At 45.8% G+C, this 18,353-nt stretch overlaps 1 protein-coding gene across 1 annotated transcript in view; it reads left to right on the top strand.

The window, feature by feature from the left end:
* Positions 1-17,423, top strand: part of LOC128066387 (myotubularin-related protein 10) — a 43,424-nt gene extending 26,001 nt beyond the window's left edge. The window contains exons 6-16 of the mRNA XM_052659415.1: positions 322-412; positions 6,258-6,417; positions 6,890-6,977; positions 7,058-7,146; positions 7,550-7,680; positions 8,746-8,815; positions 9,422-9,492; positions 10,991-11,160; positions 12,235-12,405; positions 13,516-13,698; positions 14,454-17,423. Coding sequence (XP_052515375.1) covers positions 322-412; positions 6,258-6,417; positions 6,890-6,977; positions 7,058-7,146; positions 7,550-7,680; positions 8,746-8,815; positions 9,422-9,492; positions 10,991-11,160; positions 12,235-12,405; positions 13,516-13,698; positions 14,454-15,050 — 1,821 coding nt within the window. The 3' untranslated portion in view covers positions 15,051-17,423. The remainder of the gene's footprint in view (positions 1-321; positions 413-6,257; positions 6,418-6,889; positions 6,978-7,057; positions 7,147-7,549; positions 7,681-8,745; positions 8,816-9,421; positions 9,493-10,990; positions 11,161-12,234; positions 12,406-13,515; positions 13,699-14,453) is intronic.
* Positions 17,424-18,353: the final 930 nt, after the last annotated feature.

The following is an 18,353-nucleotide window of genomic DNA, read 5'->3' as shown; positions in this document are numbered from 1 at the left end:
GCCTTTTTTGAGAATGCTTCATTTACTTTCCAAGTTTTGTTTATCTGAGTAAAATTATTTCCCTGTTAAAATTCAGCTCAGCAAACATGTACTGAACACTTAGTGTGTAGTCACTAAAGATTGAACAGTGTCTGGGGGCACAGCAGTGAATGAGATCCCTGGCCTGAGAGAGCCCATTCCAGCTCTAGGTCAGCAGAAAAACATGGAAACAAGTGTCCATAGACCTTGCCCCAGATGATGCTCCCCACACCCAAGGCCTCGTTGTACGTTTCATTTAACCACGTGTGTTGAAATCAATTCTAAATGTAGAATTTTTCCTAGGTATGCCTTGCAATAGCTCATTATTCCCAGCCAACAGACCTCCAGCTACTCTTTGCATTTGAATATGTTGGGAAAAAATACCACAATTCAGGTAAATATGAAAATATTAACTACTGTGACTAACTTTACATTGTCTTAAATTTTATTCTTATGTTTTATGAGAAGCCTCCAAGTACCTGAGCCTTAATGATTGTTGAATTATTACCTTCATAACTATTAGAGAATTAAGCACTCTGTGCTAAAAGAGATAATATTTGTCAGATTATTTCCTTTAAAAGTGAAGAACCTATAAGCAACTGTAACGAAAGGCTTATGGGAAGCGTGTCAAGTATTTTATCTGCAGTCAGTGGCTTGTATTTTATGATGAAGGACGATAACTCTCCCTCTCCACCATTAATTGGTAGCTTGAGTTAAAGTAATCTTACCTTTTAAGAAAACTGGAGGAAATTAAACAACATCTGAAATTCTTAATCTTTTTTGGAAAGGTGTGATTTCATGCAAAAGCTGAAGTGGCTGAACTCTTTAATGGACTTCATTAAGTCAAAATATTGACTTTATAATTATGAATAAGATTCATGAAAGGAAGATGAGCATTCATCTGAAAGACAAAAAACAATGTATTTTAAACCGTTTTTACAAAAGTGAATAGTTCTGTTCACATAGATGTCAGTGATGACACCACCAAAGAAAATTGCAAGTGATCATATAATTCTGAGTTCTTTTATATATAAATGTAATTTTGATCAACCGGTTTCCTTTTTTAACCTCATAAAAGGCTAGAGGAAAATCAGTGAGGTCATTTGTCACTTCTCCCCCTCATAGGTTAGTGAACACCTGTCTGTTGCTTGCTGAATCTCATGCTTGCCCTGTCTTCAAGGGAGCAGGATGAATCAGCTGCATGTTTGTAGTGAAAGGTCCCTTCACCTAGCCAGCATGGTCCTAAAGGGGAGCTTGTAAGTTACTAATTTTACTGGCCTTTTATATTTTGTTAGAACATGTATAGTAATCTAAGTAATGTGTGTAATAAAAGTGTATTCCAGTATCATTATGTTGTAAGTGCATTAAGACGCAGGAGCAGCATATAGCACCCACAGATGCATGTGGTGTCAGTGTACTTCACTGCTTTAGACGATGCTCCTAAACACTGCAGATATGACAGGTGGAAGTCATAGTTTTTGTCTTATGGTACTATACTTGAAGAAATCGGATAACAAAATGTTTGTAATTTAATTTTTCATATCAAAATATAACTGTTTGTAACTTAGGCTTGAACAATACAAATAATTTTTTCATTTCTTAACATAAAGCAAATCCACTTATTGTCTGAAGATGAGGTGCTGTAAGTCTGCACTAGGAGGTGGACAGATGGCCCTCTGGCACATCATCAGGCTGCAGATGCGATCCTCAATCACACTCTCACCTCTCCTAGGAGGGCCTTTGATTCCCACTGTTCATGATACAGACCAGCTGCCTTTTTTCTGGTAGGAACGAGTCCATTGTAGAGACCTGCAAGTTCTGCACAGTGTGATGCCTGGAACTCAGCCAGGACAGTGAACTGTCTGATGCATTTGGTGACCCGAGGCCCGATTCCCTGTCTGCTCACGGTTGTCTCCATCAACTGTGGGCATCTCTGGGATGTTAATATTTTAAATAGTTTATTCAGTCCATAGCCCTTCTACCACTGGGTTTCCTAATTCCCATCCATCTCTTCTGTATCTTCTCACGTGTAGCTTGTCGAGAAAGTAATGATTGACGATTAACATGTAAAATATCTAGGAGCACTTTATATTGCATCCTTCAGACTCCTCCTCCTCGGCAGGCACTTCGTACATGTAGTGCTCAGCCAGAGTTCTGGGAAGGTTCCTCGTAGGGTAACATCCTTTCATACCCTCCCTGAAGGTACACTGCATTTGTAAGATCAAAGGAGGCCTGAAATTTCCACACACTGCAGTCAGAATCCGTTAAACTGATTCTGAAACTGATTGGAAGACCCAGTAACCCACCCTTGACCTTCAGGATGACACCTTGATTCAGCGGCTGGATTAAAGAAGCTCTTACTACAGGCAGGCAGGCGACAAAGCTGTTTTCACAGCTGGGACGAGCAGCAGGAGGATGTGGCCAGCAGTTTTCTAAGAGCCTTTTAGCTGGCCTTAGTCGTTCTGAGGTTTTCTCTTGTGTTCAGCATCACTTGAATACTTCTGGGGGGATCCTGATATTTGGGAAGATGCCTGGTACCCGCAGGGTGGGACAACCCCCACGTTGACACCTTGGCAGGCATAGGCACAAACAGAAACAATAGTTCTGTTTTTCCTCTTTTAACCTGAAGGCAACCATGAGGATGCCGTTTTCACCAGTCAGTGTGTTATTGGACAAATAACGTCCAAAAGATATAGGTCCATCTTTGTTATGAAATTGACAAGAGGTCAGATTGTGCTTCTGGACTAAAAAGTGAAAACCTCGGGTTCCTGACAGGCCCAGGATCAGCAGCTCCACCCTGTGATAGACCCCTGCTTACAGATGGGGCAACAAGATCTCGGGGTGCAGTGTAAACTCTGCAAGAAAGTCAAGTCAGTGACATCATTTTGTTTTGCAATCTTATCCTCCTTTTGTAAGCATTGGATGTTCCTTTAGGTGCTTATTGGAAAACCACTTGCTGAGAACGAACTCCATTCAAAACTGTAGAAAGTTTTAGTTTATTGTTTGTCAGTTCTTCTAACATTCTCATGTAGCTGTGAATGGTTGTGACTGGTGCTCTGTCTCTGCAGTAGGAGTGCGTCAGCCTATATACCAGAATCCCTGTTGGGAGGGCTTTTAAAAGACAGTAACAGTGGCACCATCCAGCCCATGAGGTCTGAATGTTGCATCTAAACCACTTTGTTGACTCAGCTCTCTGGAACTTCTTCATGATCACAGTTCTGTTCTTCCCTTCCTTGCCCTCTGTGTGACTCTGATTTCTGCAGTGTCCTTGAAGTGATGGGCTTTGTTTTCCTGTGTTGACTGCTTTGTGGTCTTTACTGTTGCTTGAGGCCATTCTGACTATGGAGGGGCTGGTTACATGGAAACTCTGTAGGGCTGGAGTCTGGGATAAGACCTGTGAACTGTGTCACAGGAACTAGTGAAGGTCAGGATTGCTCCCTGTCCTGTCCCTGTCAGCTGGCTGAGGACGGCTATCCTGAGACCTAAGTCAGCAACGTCAGGGTGGCCGGCTCTTCTAGAGGACCAGCCCAGCCAGCCTTCCCTGGGTACCCGTATACAGGCATGGGCTTCGGGCCTTAGGACTTCCTGGAAAGCATAAAAATTGCCAGACTCACTAGTGACAGACTGAGTACCTGCTGCACATACCATAATAAGCTCTCGCTGGAGAAGATGTTGAGTGTTCAAGATCCCTGATCCTGGCGGCTGAGACATGGATGGGTTCTGAACAGGCAGAACCTGTGGAATAGCACACAGTTCAAGACCCTGTTAGGTGCCTTCGCTTCATGTTCAGAAAAAGCCATCTCTTCATCCTCTGATCTTGAGATTTTATATATTTTTGCCAGAAGAGCAGTCTCATAAACAGTGAGTGTGTTCTCAGCCCAGCTTCCTAGTCTTTGACCTCAGGACACTGAGAAGCATGCAGTCCTGGCTACCCACTAGGGCAGAGCTGCCAGAGTGTTTACAAGCTTCTGGCGAAAGTCCGTGGTGTTCTTTCAGCTTCTCTGTGGTGGTGGTCTCAGTGCGTGGCGGGCACCTCTGTGCGGTGGTGGTAAAGGCAGCGTTTCTTTTCTTGGTTTGAATGTGGATGATGTTTGGTATTTGTTTCTGACAAATAGCCTTTATCGAGTTAAGGAAATCCCCTTTTATTCCTAATTTGCTAAAATTTGCTATTTTTTACATCACGAGCACGTGTTGAACTCTGTCAAATGTTTTTCTGTTCTTGAAAGGGTTTTTCCCCCTTTAATTTGGTCATATGATGAAATTCTTAGGTTTTCTAATACTGGCTAGCTTGCTGTGGGTTTCGGTGTTTTGGAACATTGGGTAAAGCGGGAATTGCCTGGGAGTTCCATGGGGGTTCTGAGTTCTAGAGCAATCACGGGTCCCAGGTTTCCCAGAATGTTCCTGTGGCTGTCACTCTAAGAGCAGGTGCTGAGATGGAGCACCATGCCAGAATGTGGGCTTAGAAGGAGCATTTTAACTTTTAACAGGCTCTGTTAGAATCATGATCATCATAATTTTGATGCCACTTAAAGGAGAAAATCCTAAATTCCTAGCCTGGCACCTGAGACCCTTCCTGATCTAGAGTCATGAGTGCTGTCCAGTGGTGGCGTGTCGTGTGCCCTGCATTGTCTAGTAGAGAAGTCGCTGGCCGTATGTGGCTGTTGAGCACTGGAATGTGCCTGATGCAGCTGAGGAACTGAATTTAAAATCTCAGTTAAACTTAAATTTCATTTGAAATATAAAGATAAAGAACACGTGTGGCTGGTGCTTGCTCTTTGGTACAGCACACCTGTGCGTCTGGGCATTCCCCAGCCTCCCTGCCGCCACCTCTGGCACCCTTACTGCACTTAAGGTAGTTCACTACTCAATGGTGTACAAATCGGCCACATTTCTTAAGTCCAGCTCTGCCCAGCACGCCCTTCTCCTTCTCATCAGCCACTGGGCAGCGCTTGCTTTGGCTGGTTCCTTAGGACTCTGCTTAGAGCATCTCGGGTCAGAAGCCTTCCTCCCCCACCCAGCCTGTGGCCCCAGCAACAGCGCAGGGCTTCCTGCTCCTCATCACTCACGTCCACCCAGTGCACTGACAAGCACCTTGAAGTAGGGGTGAAATCTTACTCGTTTGTCCATTTTCAGGCCTTAGCCTGTGGTCACGTGTCAGTAAATACCTGTTTTACAGCAGGTTTAGTAAGTAGTCCATGGGAACGGGCGCATCATGTTCACCGGACGGAGAAGGGTCTTCACAACTACAGGAGGATGGAAGTTGGAGAGCACTGGGCAACAAGGGTCAGGGCAGGCTTGCGAGGGTACTTCAAGAGAATGCAGTTGGAGACGTTGGGGCAAGGGCAGCATCCTGAAAGCCTGTTTCTCAGGTAGGGTGTCTTGTGGCAGCAATTGGCTGGGCTGAGTGCAGCTCAAGTAGGGAGAGCCCAGGCTGAGAGGGGTACCCTCTGTCACCCAGAGTGGACCCTTCTTTCCCTCTGGTCCCTTTGAGGCCCTCCTGAGGCTGTGCACATGCTCCCAGCAGGTTGCAGCACTTCTCAAGTGGAAAGCTTCCTTGCTTGGGAAGATCAGGTCCTGGCCTCTGTAACCCTCCATTGCACCAGCCCTCTAGTGGAGTGTGAGGAGTCCATGTGAGCTTATCATCAGAGGAAAGCTGAGTAGAGACCAAGAGTGTCACAGTAAGTCACAGTAGGAAAGGGCTGAGAAGTCAGTAGCGGAGAGATGAAAGGTCCAGACGGCTCAGGAGTGCAGGCGCTGGTGGATGCATTCTCTCTCTAGGCAAAACCAGCAGTGACCTGGGTTCATGCTTCAGCTTGGGGCAAGGGGTTAAGAGTGACCACAAACAGTTGAAAGTTGAGGAGGAGATGACTGGAGAGGAAATGTGGGAGCAGCATCGTTCATGCCCTGAGAAGGTGGTCAGTGAATGTAACAGGCAGTGTGTGATGTAGAGTGAGAGTGGTCCAGGTGGCCATGTGAGAGCCTTCTCTAGTGCCAGAAGGTGCTGCAGGCAGAGCTAGTGGTTAGACAGGGCATGGAGGTGCTGCAGGAGTGGACGCGGGGCATGTCCTGAGAGAGGAGGGGGCTGCCTCTTGGCCAGGACAGGTGGGGACAGGCCAGGACAGGTGAGGTGGTCTTGGAGAGACCGGAGACAAACAGGGATGCTACATCGCAGTGTGTTGGCAACAGGAGGCAGGAGAGGGGATTCAGAGCTGGCTTAATACTGTTGCTTTTTCTTGTAGCCAGCAAAGCTAATGGAGCACCCTTGGGAGCTGGGGGCAGCAGCAGCCAGAAGACGCCACTGTTCGAGACGTACTCAGACTGGGACAGGGAGGTGAAGAGGACGGGTGCCTTGGGCTGGAGGGTCTGCTCCATCAACGAGGGCTACATGATCTCCACGTGGTGAGTTCGCTCTGGCAGGGTGCTCACTGCCGGGGTGCTTTTAGGGGTAGTCGTCAGACTCTGCCGTCATTGGTAACTGGATGGGAAACAGACAAGAGGGAGAGAGAAGGATTCGATGCTTCTCGGTAGACTTGAGGGTCAGGTTGGGTTGGTGTGACTGGTGTTTCCTATCCCATAGCTTGTTGAGAGGACCAGGGTGGATTTTGTTTTTTTTTTAGAAATTGCATACATGTTTGATTAATAGTCATTCTAGACAGTATTTCAAATGCTTCCTTTGGATTCTTCCTCTGCTATAATATAGCTTTTGGGATAACTGACCATGTCACATCTGTTTTCAACTGTATCTAGGCTCCTCAGTGTACCCACAGTGCTCACCAGGTGGGGTGCACATTAGTTACAGTGGGGTCTGCAGAGCATGCTTGTCCCACTGGAAGCCAAGCTCTCACGTCATGATTTGTGTTTTCATCTGCAGCCTTCCAGAGTACTTCGTGGTGCCGAGCTCGCTAGCAGATCAAGACCTGAAGGTCTTCTCCCATTCTTTTGTTGGAAGACGGATGCCAGTAAGTGAGGCCTGCTGGGTCTCTCCAATACTGTGTTCCACTTTCCAGCCGGTTAAGTAAAGACCTTGCTTCTCTCCTAGTTCTGGTGCTGGAGCCACTCGAACGGCAGTGCCCTCGTGCGCACAGCCCTCATAAGAGACGTGCTGCAGCAGAGGAAGATCGAGCAGAGGTGAGTGGGCCACCACCCTCAGAGCTTGGGGTATCTTTGTTGTTCTAGCTAGAGAGTCAGAAGGCACCATGTACTTCATACAAGCATTACCACTGTGGGGAGAATGTGAACGTATTAAAGTTAACTCTCAGGTTATACTAAACGTAGTTTAGTTCTTTGGCATACAAGGATCTTATGTTGCTGACATCTTGCTGTAGTGTTGCTTCTAAAGAACTTTCAGAGTGCAGTGATTCCTGGTCAAGACACTGCAGAATGAATCAGGTTTTTCTTATAGTTCAGTGCGTCCTAGGTTTATCAAGTCACACCAGCTAAGACGGTGGCATAGTTAGCTCATAGTAGGTGCTCAAAACGTATATGTTGAATAAAAGAATGAATAGTGACTCAAAGGTTTTGTCTTTATTAGGATTTGTAATGCAATAACTAAAAGTCATCCACAGAGAAGTGATGTCTACAAGTCAGATTTGGACAAGACCTTACCCAACATCCAAGATATTCAGGTGGCTTTTGTAAAACTTAAGCAACTTTGTGTTAATGGTAATTTTATTTTTATTATATATATATATACACATATGTAAACAATGACTGGGTGATTCTATGAGGCATTGTACGAGGCATGTCAGGAAAAATGACATTACTTAAAAATTTAGAAATAGTTAATAAGTAGAGGCTCATTAATATACCTGTACAAATTATTATTATATGAGAATGTCAGAAGCTCTTAGAAAATGAAGTTTAAGCTGCGTTTAGTTTTGGAGGAAAAGTGTCTGCTAGTAGAACAGTGTGCGACCTCACAGACAAACAAAGACTGTAATGTGCTGAGTTATGTCTTGAGTCACATGAAAATGTGTGCAGCCTCAGAGTTCACGTATGTTTGCTGGAGCACACGCTCACGGGGTGCTTCGATGTGCCCCTGGGTGGCTGACTCACAGGAAAGGGCCCTTGGTGTGAAGGATGCGCAGAGAGCCCCTTGTCACTGGGCGGTGGAGAGGCAGCAGGACTGGAAGGCAAGCTGGGTGGAGCCGGGGATGTGTGTTGGTGAACACGGCAACTGTATCTTTCAGCCGTCCAGTACTCGGGGTGGCTAGGGATGGGGTTTGTGAGGCGAGGGGCACCTTGAGACGACCCAGGACAGGCCCTGCCAGGAAGCTGCCCCCTTCCCTGCAGGGGTTGCCACCAAGGCCATGTCAGCCAGGCACTGGCAGAAGGGAGGGGTGGGAGGCAGGGAGGGGTGGGAGGCAGGGAGGGCTAGGCCGGTGGTGGGGAGGCTGGGGAGGGAAGGCCAGAGTCCGGGAAGCCCAGGTCAGCAGCTCTAGGAGGCAGAGGTGGTTGGAGTCTCCGAGATTTCCTCGGAAGAGCCAGAGAGGAGACGGAGGCCTGGGGAGTGCTTGGTTCCATTCCTTATAGAACTGTAGTGCGACTTCTTAAATGTTTTTATTATTAAATGCAAATGTATTGCACTTCTTGAAGCCAACTTTTAAGTATTAGAAACTGTGATGTTTCATCTAACTCTCAATTTGATCATGTTAAGAAGCCCAGAAGTGTTATATTGAATATATATACGAGTGTATAGAATTACATATGTTATTATATTAATTGCAGAACCGTTTGAAGAAACTGAAGAGAAATGGCTATCTTCACTGGAGAATACACGGTGGTTGGAATACGTAAGGTTTGTACAACTGTTTTCTTTTTCTCCTAACTCTTTATTTTGAAATAATTATATATCTGCAGGAGGTGCAAAAATATTACAGAGCCAAGCACTTCTCACCTGCTTCCCAGTGGTAACAGCTCACACAACTGGATGATGGCTGTGGAGCCGAGAAGCTGACAGTGGTATAAGCTAGGCCCTGTTCAGCATTTATAATCAGGTGTTCTCGTGTGTTTCTGTGTGGTTTCATCACATTTGTAGACCCACGTGACCACCAACAGAGTCAGGATGCAGACTGCCCCATCACTACATCTCCCTCCTGCCACCCCTGGAGGGCTGCGCCCCCATCCCCTACAGCTCCACCCCTGCCCCCTGGGAGCCACTCATCTCTTCTTCATCTCTGTAGTTGGGTGATTTCAAGGTCATGTAAATCAGCAAAGGTTAATGAATTTCCCTGAAACAAAAACCAAACTGTGTTCATATAAATACTGAAGAAACTCCGAAAGGTTACAGAGACTACAAATGGGTATGGTGAGAGATTAGATTTGCTTGACTTCAAGTACTTTAAACAGTATATCTGTAATGGAAGTTTAGTTTTTAACATTGTGTTTCCCTTTCTGTTTCCAGGGCATTTCTTAAACATGCAGCAGAACTCGTGTACGTGCTAGAGAGCAAACGTCTGTCTGTAGTGCTGCAAGGTAACCACTCCTGACCACCGTGGTCCCTGGGCCACAGTATCTTGGGTGCTGTAGCTTTAGGGTACACTTTGAAATTAAGACATGTAAGTCCTCCAACCTTGTTACCAAAATTGTCTTGGTTATTCTAGGTCCTTTGCATTTCTGTGTAACTTTTAGGATCAGCAAAAAGCCTACTGGGTTTTGGATAGGACTATGTTGAACTGGAGACTGGGGAGAATACTGTGTTAACGTGGAATCTACCGATCCATGAAATGAATGTCTCTCCATTTATTTGGGTTTTCTCTCATGTCATGTCAGCTTTATAGTTTTTAGTGTAGAACCCTTGCACTTATTTTGTTATATCTTTGTTTTATTTTTGATGCTGTTGTGAATAGTTGCTTTTTAAATTTCATTTTCAGATGTATTGTGTACTCGTTGTGTATAAAATTCCTGCAACCTTACTAAACTCATTCATTAGTTTTAGTAGTTGTTTATGGATTCTGCAGGGGTTTTATTTTACATATGGACACTCATTGTCTGCAAATATAGTTATTGCTTATTCCTCTCCAGTTTGAAATGCCTTGGATTTCTCTCTCTTGCCTGACTTCTTGTGTAGAGCTTCCTGGACACTATTCAGTAGAAGTGACAGAACAGACATCCTTGTCCTTGTTGCCCATCTTAGGAGGAAAGTGTCCAGGATTTCACTGGCAAGAGTGATGTTAGTTGTAGGTTTTTGTGGATTCCACTTGTCAGGTTGGAATTCCCTTCTCTTCTTAGATTGCTGAGGGTTTTTATCCAGAATAAATGTTGAATTTTAATCAGACAGATGCTTTCTATATATCTAATGAGATGATCATGTAATTTTTGTCCTTTTATTTTTTATTATGGTGTGTTACTTTGTCAGGTGTTAAACCAACCTTGCATTTCTAGGATAAATTCTTGCATTCCTGAGATAATTTGGTTTGTTTATACTTTGTTGATGACATTACATAAAATGGATACTATATGATAGTTTTCTTCTGATTTTTGTGGCTGGCTTTGCTATCAGAGTATTCCTGGTCTTATTATTAAAGGACATCAGATATGAAAGATGGGAGGGAAGCATTTGCCACCTTGTCAGATGATGGTGGATAGTTCCCTTTCTCTCGTTCACCTCTGAGTCACCCTGTCGAGCTATCAGTGGAAAGATTATGGGATATTTAATACTGTTGCCAAAACAGGAATAGAATGGACTCCTGGGAGATTTTTACCACAGATCATTGAAATGTAAAAAGAGTGAGGGCCACACTTCTGATACCTAGAAAACATTCATATGTAAAAGTCCATCTCTCCATTAAACATGAGTGTAAATGATCTGTAGGTAATATTTAGAGTTGCTAGCCTGAATGAAATGTCCTAACACAGATGATCTCAAAGGCCGCCGCACACAGAACACTGAAGTGTATGCTCTGTCTCCCCTTCCGTCCTTCTCTGAGCATTCTGCTGTGTACTGAGCGTTGTCTTTCCATTTCACTGACAGAGGAGGAGGGAAGAGACCTGAGCTGCATCATAGCTTCTCTGATCCAAGTGATGCTGGACCCCTATTTCAGGACCATCACTGGGTTTCAGAGTCTGATACAGAAAGAGTGGGTCATGGCTGGATATCCGTTCCTGGACAGATGCAACCACCTGAAGAGATCGGAGAAGGAGGTAACAAAACCTTCATGCTTATCATCAGCCCTTCAGCATGCACAGGGTAAAACCCCATCATCATGGGGAGAGATATTCTGTGCAGAAGGGGACAAGGAGGCTTTTAAAACATTGCCTTCACTACATCGTATCTTCTTAGTCCAAGACTGACCCATGGATAGAGTTCAAGTCGAGGTGTTTATGAAGACTATCATAACTGTATGATAGGCGACACTCTAAAAAGTAATCTGTTGAGTTTCTCTTAGTTGAAAACTGCTTGAAGAAATGCCATTAATACGGCAGGTCTTCTGTAAGCAGACAATAGGCACGTTAGGTATTTTGGAAAACCAGCTTTGGAGTATCATAGTTTCTTAAAATGGGGTACGTGTGTTGAGGGAGGCTGGGGGGCACACATAAGAGCTGCGAGGCTGGCACGGCCTCGGGTCCTTGTGGGGCTGTGAGAGCCCTGCAGTGTCCCATGTCAGGGAGGCTCCTAAGAGCACTGCTGACTCGCTGTCCCGTGTAACAGTCCCTGCCATCTGAGGAAGCCCCAGCAGTGAATGCTTCTCATGTTGACTCTGACTCATCAAGACACACTGGGTGGATGCAGGGGCTGCTGCCAGCTGCTGCATTGAGGGTGTGCCCCGGGACCCTGAGGCCACACCAGCCAGTCTCTGAAACCCAGGAACGTCTCTGGATGCTGACTGCAGGGTCAGCCAAAAGTTGTTACAGAAGCTTCTTTTTGGTTTGGAGGTTTTTTGTTTTAAATGTTCTGAAGAACTGTTTCCAGGTTTGGCTTAAACACTTATTTCCCTGTTCCCCCTTCACAGGCGATTCCCTGCCTGTCTGTCTAGTTTGCCACTTCACCGTGGTGGACTTGGGCAGAGAGGTGCTGAGACACGTCCCAGGGCAGCCTCGGTCTGAGGGTGCCATGGCCGTCTAGTCTACTCATGTACGCTGAGCTCAGCTTTGGGGCCACGCACAAAGGCTTCACTGTCTACTAATCTCTTCCTTCATGTCAGTGAGAAGTTTGGGAGTAGACGTGAGCCCTGCGGACCAGCACTGAGTAATCTCATTTCCTCGTGTGTCTGCTAGGCTCCCGTGTTCCTGCTCTTCCTGGACACTACGTGGCAGCTGCTGGAGCAGTGCCCAGCGGCCTTCGAGTTCTCTGAGACTTACCTGGCGGTGCTGCACGACAGCACCCGTGTGGCCCTGTTCGGCACCTTCCTGTTCAACTCTCCGCACCAGCGTGTGCAACAGAGCACGGTGAGCACCCACTATGGCAGCGTGCAGTAGCTGTGTTCCTGTTAAACTGTCTCAGTTATGAATACCTTTTTAAGCTGTAGTTTCAGATGGATAACAATCCAGGAACTTGAACCTGTTGCATTTGTATGAGTGAGCAATATAGGTCTTTCTCTCTGACATTTATTGAAAGATGCAGCTTATTTTAACCACCGTAAATGTTGTACTTTTGTATATATATGTTCACCTTTGAGCTGTCTGAATGGGTAATTGGTAAGATCCTGTTTGAAAACATTTATTTCCTAGGACAGTAGAATAAAAGGAGTATAAAGCAAATGACTTTTCTTCGAGAATTCTATGGGGAAGGAATTTGAGAGGAAACACAGGCATGATGCAAGACTGGAACTCTTGCTGGGCACTGCTTCCCAAGTGTCCTCAGACCCTGATGCCATGGGGCAAGTCACTTTTACGTCGGCCTGTCAGATTCCAGGCCCAACTCTTAACCCAGAGGAATAACCATGACTAGGGAGGGTCTCAAGCCAGACTTGAAACCAGCTTCTGGTTGCCCTGGTGGAGCCTTCTGGAACCACGAGTTCTGTCTTATCCATATCTGGAGAAGTGGGTGTAGCCACAGAGGCTGCAGTGCCCAGAAGGATGCTCTCATGGGTCTTCAGGAAGACTGCAGGAGGGGCTGCCTTCACGGTGAGCTGTGGTCCTAGCCAGGGCTGGGACTCTGCTGAGTCTGAGTTCCTTATCTGTGAAGCTGCTGCCTCAAACCAGCAGCTGAGCGTCCTGAAGACACATGCTATTCAAGATTGTGGGTGTGAGCATGTAAGGAGAGGGTTTGTTCAGGCCACTGTGCTAGGGTGAGCTCCCTCCATGAGTTCACACTCAAGAACATGCTCACTGCCCAGGGCCCCCCTCTTCCTCACGCAAGGGCCATGCCCTCCTCATGCCGGGTGCCAGCAGCGTCTGTTCTGGGGAGCAGAGTATGTTGCCCCAGAGGGGTGGGAATCGCCCTCATTCAGAACATTTCACTTGTATAATGATGAACGACTCATCAAGAAGGAAGTTACCATGAGAAAATCTTGAGTTTGGCATTTTTCACAAATGTTCAAATATTTTATTTTGCAGGAATTTGCTATAAGCAAAAATATTCAGCTGGGTGATGAGAAGGGTTTAAAATTCCCCTCCGTTTGGGACTGGTCTCTCCAGTTTACACCAAAGGATCGCACTCTTTTCCACAACCCCTTCTACATTGGAAAGAGCACGCCTTGTGTACAAAACGGTTCTGTGAAGTCCTTTAAAAGGACAAAGGTAAACTATAAAAACACACTAATGGTGGAAACCTGGTGTTTGCACACACATAACCAAAAACATCTTTTTCAGAACAGAGTATTGAAAGTCCAGGCATGTCCCATGACAGCATTGCTAATGCAAGTTTGAGGGGTCATTTGCTTTGTTTCTTTCTTTTATGGCTGTGCCATGCAGCTCAAGAGATCTTAGTTCCCTAACCAGGGACTGAACCTGTACCCTTGGCAATGAGTGGGAGGAGTCTTAGTCACACAAAGTTTTTTTCATTATCATCATATTTGTGATGGTGATCTGTGATCTCTGATGTCACTATTGCAGAAAGATTACAGCTTACTTAGGCCTTAGACGAGGGTTAGCATTTTTAGCAGTAAACTATTTAAGGTGTGCACATTGTCTTTTTAGACATAATTCTGTTGCACACTTAAGAAATTACCGTATACTGGAAACATAACTTATATGTGCCGGGAAACCAAAAACCTGGTGTGACTTTCTTCATCACGAATCCACTGTCTCCCAGAGGTCTGCCTATGATGGATAGAATATATCAGCTCCACCCTCATACAGGCCATAGCCTGTCAAAGTCAAGGCCCAAGTGTCCAACTCGCAGTGGAGGAGGATTGGAGCAAGTATTACCAAGGGAGGGACAAAATGTCCTTTAAGGTTGAAATTCTACCTGAGTGTATGTTCACCATCACACTTTTACCATCTCTCTGAAAGGGGAAGCTCCAGGAGAATAATGCTAGAATCTCTCTGTACAGAAAAGCTACAGCTCCACACTGAGAGGAATGCCAGCCTCCTTAAAGAACGGCATCATCAGTGAGGAGGAGTTACGGCCAAGGAGAAACTCACTAATCCTGCAGGTGAAGCCAGCGTCTCTGGAGCCGAGGGACAGCCAGGACTGGGACGCGGAGCGGTTCTTCCGAGAATGGGCCTCCAGGCCGGCTGACCTGCACGGGACCATCCTGCCATATCTCTCAGGGGCGCACATCAAGCTGTGGAAACTCTGCTACTTCCGCTGGGTCCCCGAGGCCCAGATCCAGCATGGGGGCTTCATTACGGTCTTCCACAAGCTCTCGCTGCTGGCTGACGAGGTGGACGTTTTGAGCAGGGCACTGCGACAGCCCCGGGGTGGCCCCATGCCAGCCCCCGGCCCCGACCTGGCCCCAAGCAGGCTGTACTTCCGTGCCGGCGGCCCACATGACGCCCCAGGCACTCCGGATTTCCTCTCGTCCTCCTTCCCCTTCTCCCCAGTGGGCAATCTGTGCAGGCGGAGCATTTCGGGGACACCGCTGAGCAAGTTTCTCAGTGGGGCCAAGATATGGCTGTCCACTGAGACCCTCGCCAATGAAGACTGACCATCCTAAGGGACGAGCGGGACTGCTGACCCACGTGGGGCCAAGATATGGCTATCCACTGAGACCCTCACACGTGGAGACCAAAGGGGTCCTCCTGCACGTCCTGAGGGGTGAGCAGAACTGCTGCCCTAGACGTCGGACACACTCATCATTTATCTGTAACAACTGAAATTTGCACTAATCCTTAAAAACATGTTGAATTGTTTCCTTCACGGTTTTTTAAAAGACAGGCCTAACTTTTGTTATTTTTGTTCTCTTTCTGTCATGCTGGATCTGGCTCATTTTTAGGTCATTTGCAGGCAGACATTCCCATGATTTTATTACTGTGATCAGACTAATCAGGTTTTGTGTGTGGTGTTTGTCTTTCTAACCACCTACTAAAGCTTCCCTGATCCTTGGTTGAATTAGCAGCCTGAGCACCAACCATCAGGGGAGTCAAGAACTAGTGTCTGGTGTATTTTCAAGAAGCATCCAGCAGACCCCAGTGGGTATTCAGGGGTATTTGTGCATTTTTCTGGTCACTTTCATTATCTCTAGTTGAACTCACCTGAGAGTTGTGTGTTCCCACACTGTAATTTATTATAGATTGCTGTCTGGGACCGTAGATCACTGTGTTTTAAAATCATGAGTTTGCTTAGGGCTAACTTTAAAATGGTGTGCACTGTTGACTTCAAAAGCATTTGCTGTAGATAATATAATTAAACTTAGAAGTGCCTTTGATTATTAACTATTAAGATATGAATAACTCAGAGTAAAACAATTTGAGTTAGGATATCAGAGTCCTACCACACATCAGAAGGAGGCTAGTCACGAAGCCTCCAGCTGAGAGTCACCTGGACACCCCAGGTCTGGGGAGGGGCGGGGAGCGGAGCCAGCATTGGCAGTATTACCGAGACCCAGCCACTCTGGGCACCTGCCCATGAAAAGCGGTGGTGAGCTCAGGAGTCAGGTCACCTGCAGGGAAGGACAGAGTGCCTGGCACTTGGGGAGGGAGGACAGGTGAGTAGAGGTGGACTTCTCTCAGGATATTGCCATTTTAACCAAGAGCACCTGCCCCGCCCTGCCTGTGACAGCAGCGCTGAGGAGACGAAGACAGGTGTGCTCTTGTCTGAGCTCCTGATGGCGCGTGTGTCATGGGAGCTGCACCAAAGCTGTGCCGGTCAGAGTCATCACACACTTCACTTTTGGGAAAGGATGGATGTTTGAAATGTGACTGTCATATCGTCTTAAACTGCCATCTTATGCTTTTCAAAACATGTTTAAAGTGTGCAGTTAGATTATGTCTTTTTCTAAAACAAGTTTTTTTCAAAACAGTGCTTTACCTTCATATGTAACAAATAGGTATTTCTGTTTGAATTACTTGCCTTTAAAAATTGTTGGATAATGTCTCTGGATTTAAAAGGATGGAAACTCCTATGCAGTGTCTAAGGAAATCCATCTTGTGGTAAGCTCAGTGTTTTCTCCCAACCTGCCTAGAAAATAAGGGCTTTTTTAGTTTATATAAGTTTATATAAGTAGCACTGTTGCCACAAGGACTTTTATAGTCCTTGACTGGAACCAGTTCCAGCCCCCTGAAAACCCCAAATCCCATCTTGCCACTGAAAATGTAACAGTTCTTCCCCATTTTCCATTAGGCTGCTTTTTAATTATTACAAATTGTCTTAATTTGTTACTGTTTTTTTGGGTTGAGCATTTATTTCTCTATAACTTTCTTCCCTATCACATTTATTTCAACCGTTTTAGTAAATGTTTTTAACTTGCAAGTTTTAAAATGATTAGGTACTGTTAAATGCTGTTTTAAAGTAGAAAATGTGCATATTTTTGTATGATAATCAAATGTAAATTACAGTGTTTTATTTTTGCTGAACAGTTGTTTTATCATGATTATTGTGCCACAGTTTATCGTGCATAATATGAACAACAACTATCCCAGCATTAAGTTCTGGCCCCTGCAGAGCCACCGGCCCCGTTGCTGGCCGAGGATGTGGGGACAGGGTCCGAGGGCAGCACCGGACATGGATGCCCAGCTTCTGCTGACAGGGCCACGTGGGCAGACTCTCGGATCGGACTTCAAGGTGTAAAGCGTCTTACTGTTGTTCGTGATGGAAACCAACTTTAAAACCAAAAGTGTCTAACTTTATTTAAGAAAGTATATTAATTTGTGCTAACAGAGGGTGAAAACTGTTCAACACATACTTCAACAAACTCTTCTTGCTATAGCAGTAACCTCGAGTAGCTGAAACTTGATTTTGAAAGAAAATGAAAACCTTTGTGCCTAAACTTGATTGTGACTTGCATTAAAGTAGGATGGGTAGGAAGGTGAGAGATTCTGTTTTCCAGAGTGATGAACGTGAAGGAAGTGCTGAGTGCTAATAAAATGTCCTAGAAATGGTTGCCTTTGTTATTGATGTGAGAGGTGGGATGTTTTCTTCTAGCTATGCTTGTGTCTCATCCCTGCTGCTCTGCCTGCTCTAAACCTCAGTTCACAACTGGCTGTCATCACAGCCATGGGGGTTCATGGACCAGGCCCTAACTCGGCCTTGCACTGTATACATTAAAAAGCTGGGGAGTGATGTTTCCTTAAGATCAGGCAGCAGGTCTGTGGGAGCAGGATCCTGGCCGAGCTGCCCAGGCCTCCCATCCTGATCAATCCCCTCCTGTGTCCAAACCCTCCCGACCCTGCCCTGGGCTCTGCACACCTTGGAGACACTGCAGGTTGGTTCCACATAACCACAGTAAAGTGTCATCACAGTCTGCAAGTCATGTGAATTTTCTGGTTTCTGAGTACATGTAGAAGTGATGCTCTGGTACATTATAGTCTATTAAATGTGCATTATATCTAAAAGAAGTGTACATACCTTTTAAGTATTTTAAAATACTTTCCTGCTGAAATATACTAACCATCATCTGAACCTTCTGCAAGTCAAACCATAACAAATATAACAGAGAAGTCTGAAATCTGTGAGAATCACTGGAATGTGACCAAGACCCAAAGTGAGCACTGCTGGAAGGATGGTGCTGACAGACCTGCCCAACCCAGGGCTGCCCCAGACCTTGGATCTACACAGTAGTGCTAAAGCGAGTTCTGCCAGCGTGTTCTTGCACTAAAGCTAGTTCTGCCAGTGTGGGAGACTGCCTCAGTCATCGGGGACATCCCCAAGGGGCAAGACGGAAAGGGACAGCTAAATGCCTTTGGTAGAGAGTGTCCCTCCCCATGGTGATACAGGCCCAACTGGAGCAAGTGTTGACAGAAATAACATGGCACTTGATGACAATGTGTTTCTTAATTCCTAAAGAAATCAG

Source organism: Budorcas taxicolor, chromosome 21, assembly GCF_023091745.1.
Source record: "Budorcas taxicolor isolate Tak-1 chromosome 21, Takin1.1, whole genome shotgun sequence".
In the NCBI taxonomy this organism is placed as follows: domain Eukaryota; kingdom Metazoa; phylum Chordata; class Mammalia; order Artiodactyla; family Bovidae; genus Budorcas; species Budorcas taxicolor.
Note: the sequence above shows the minus strand (reverse complement) of the source record. Positions and strands in the feature narration are given on the sequence as shown.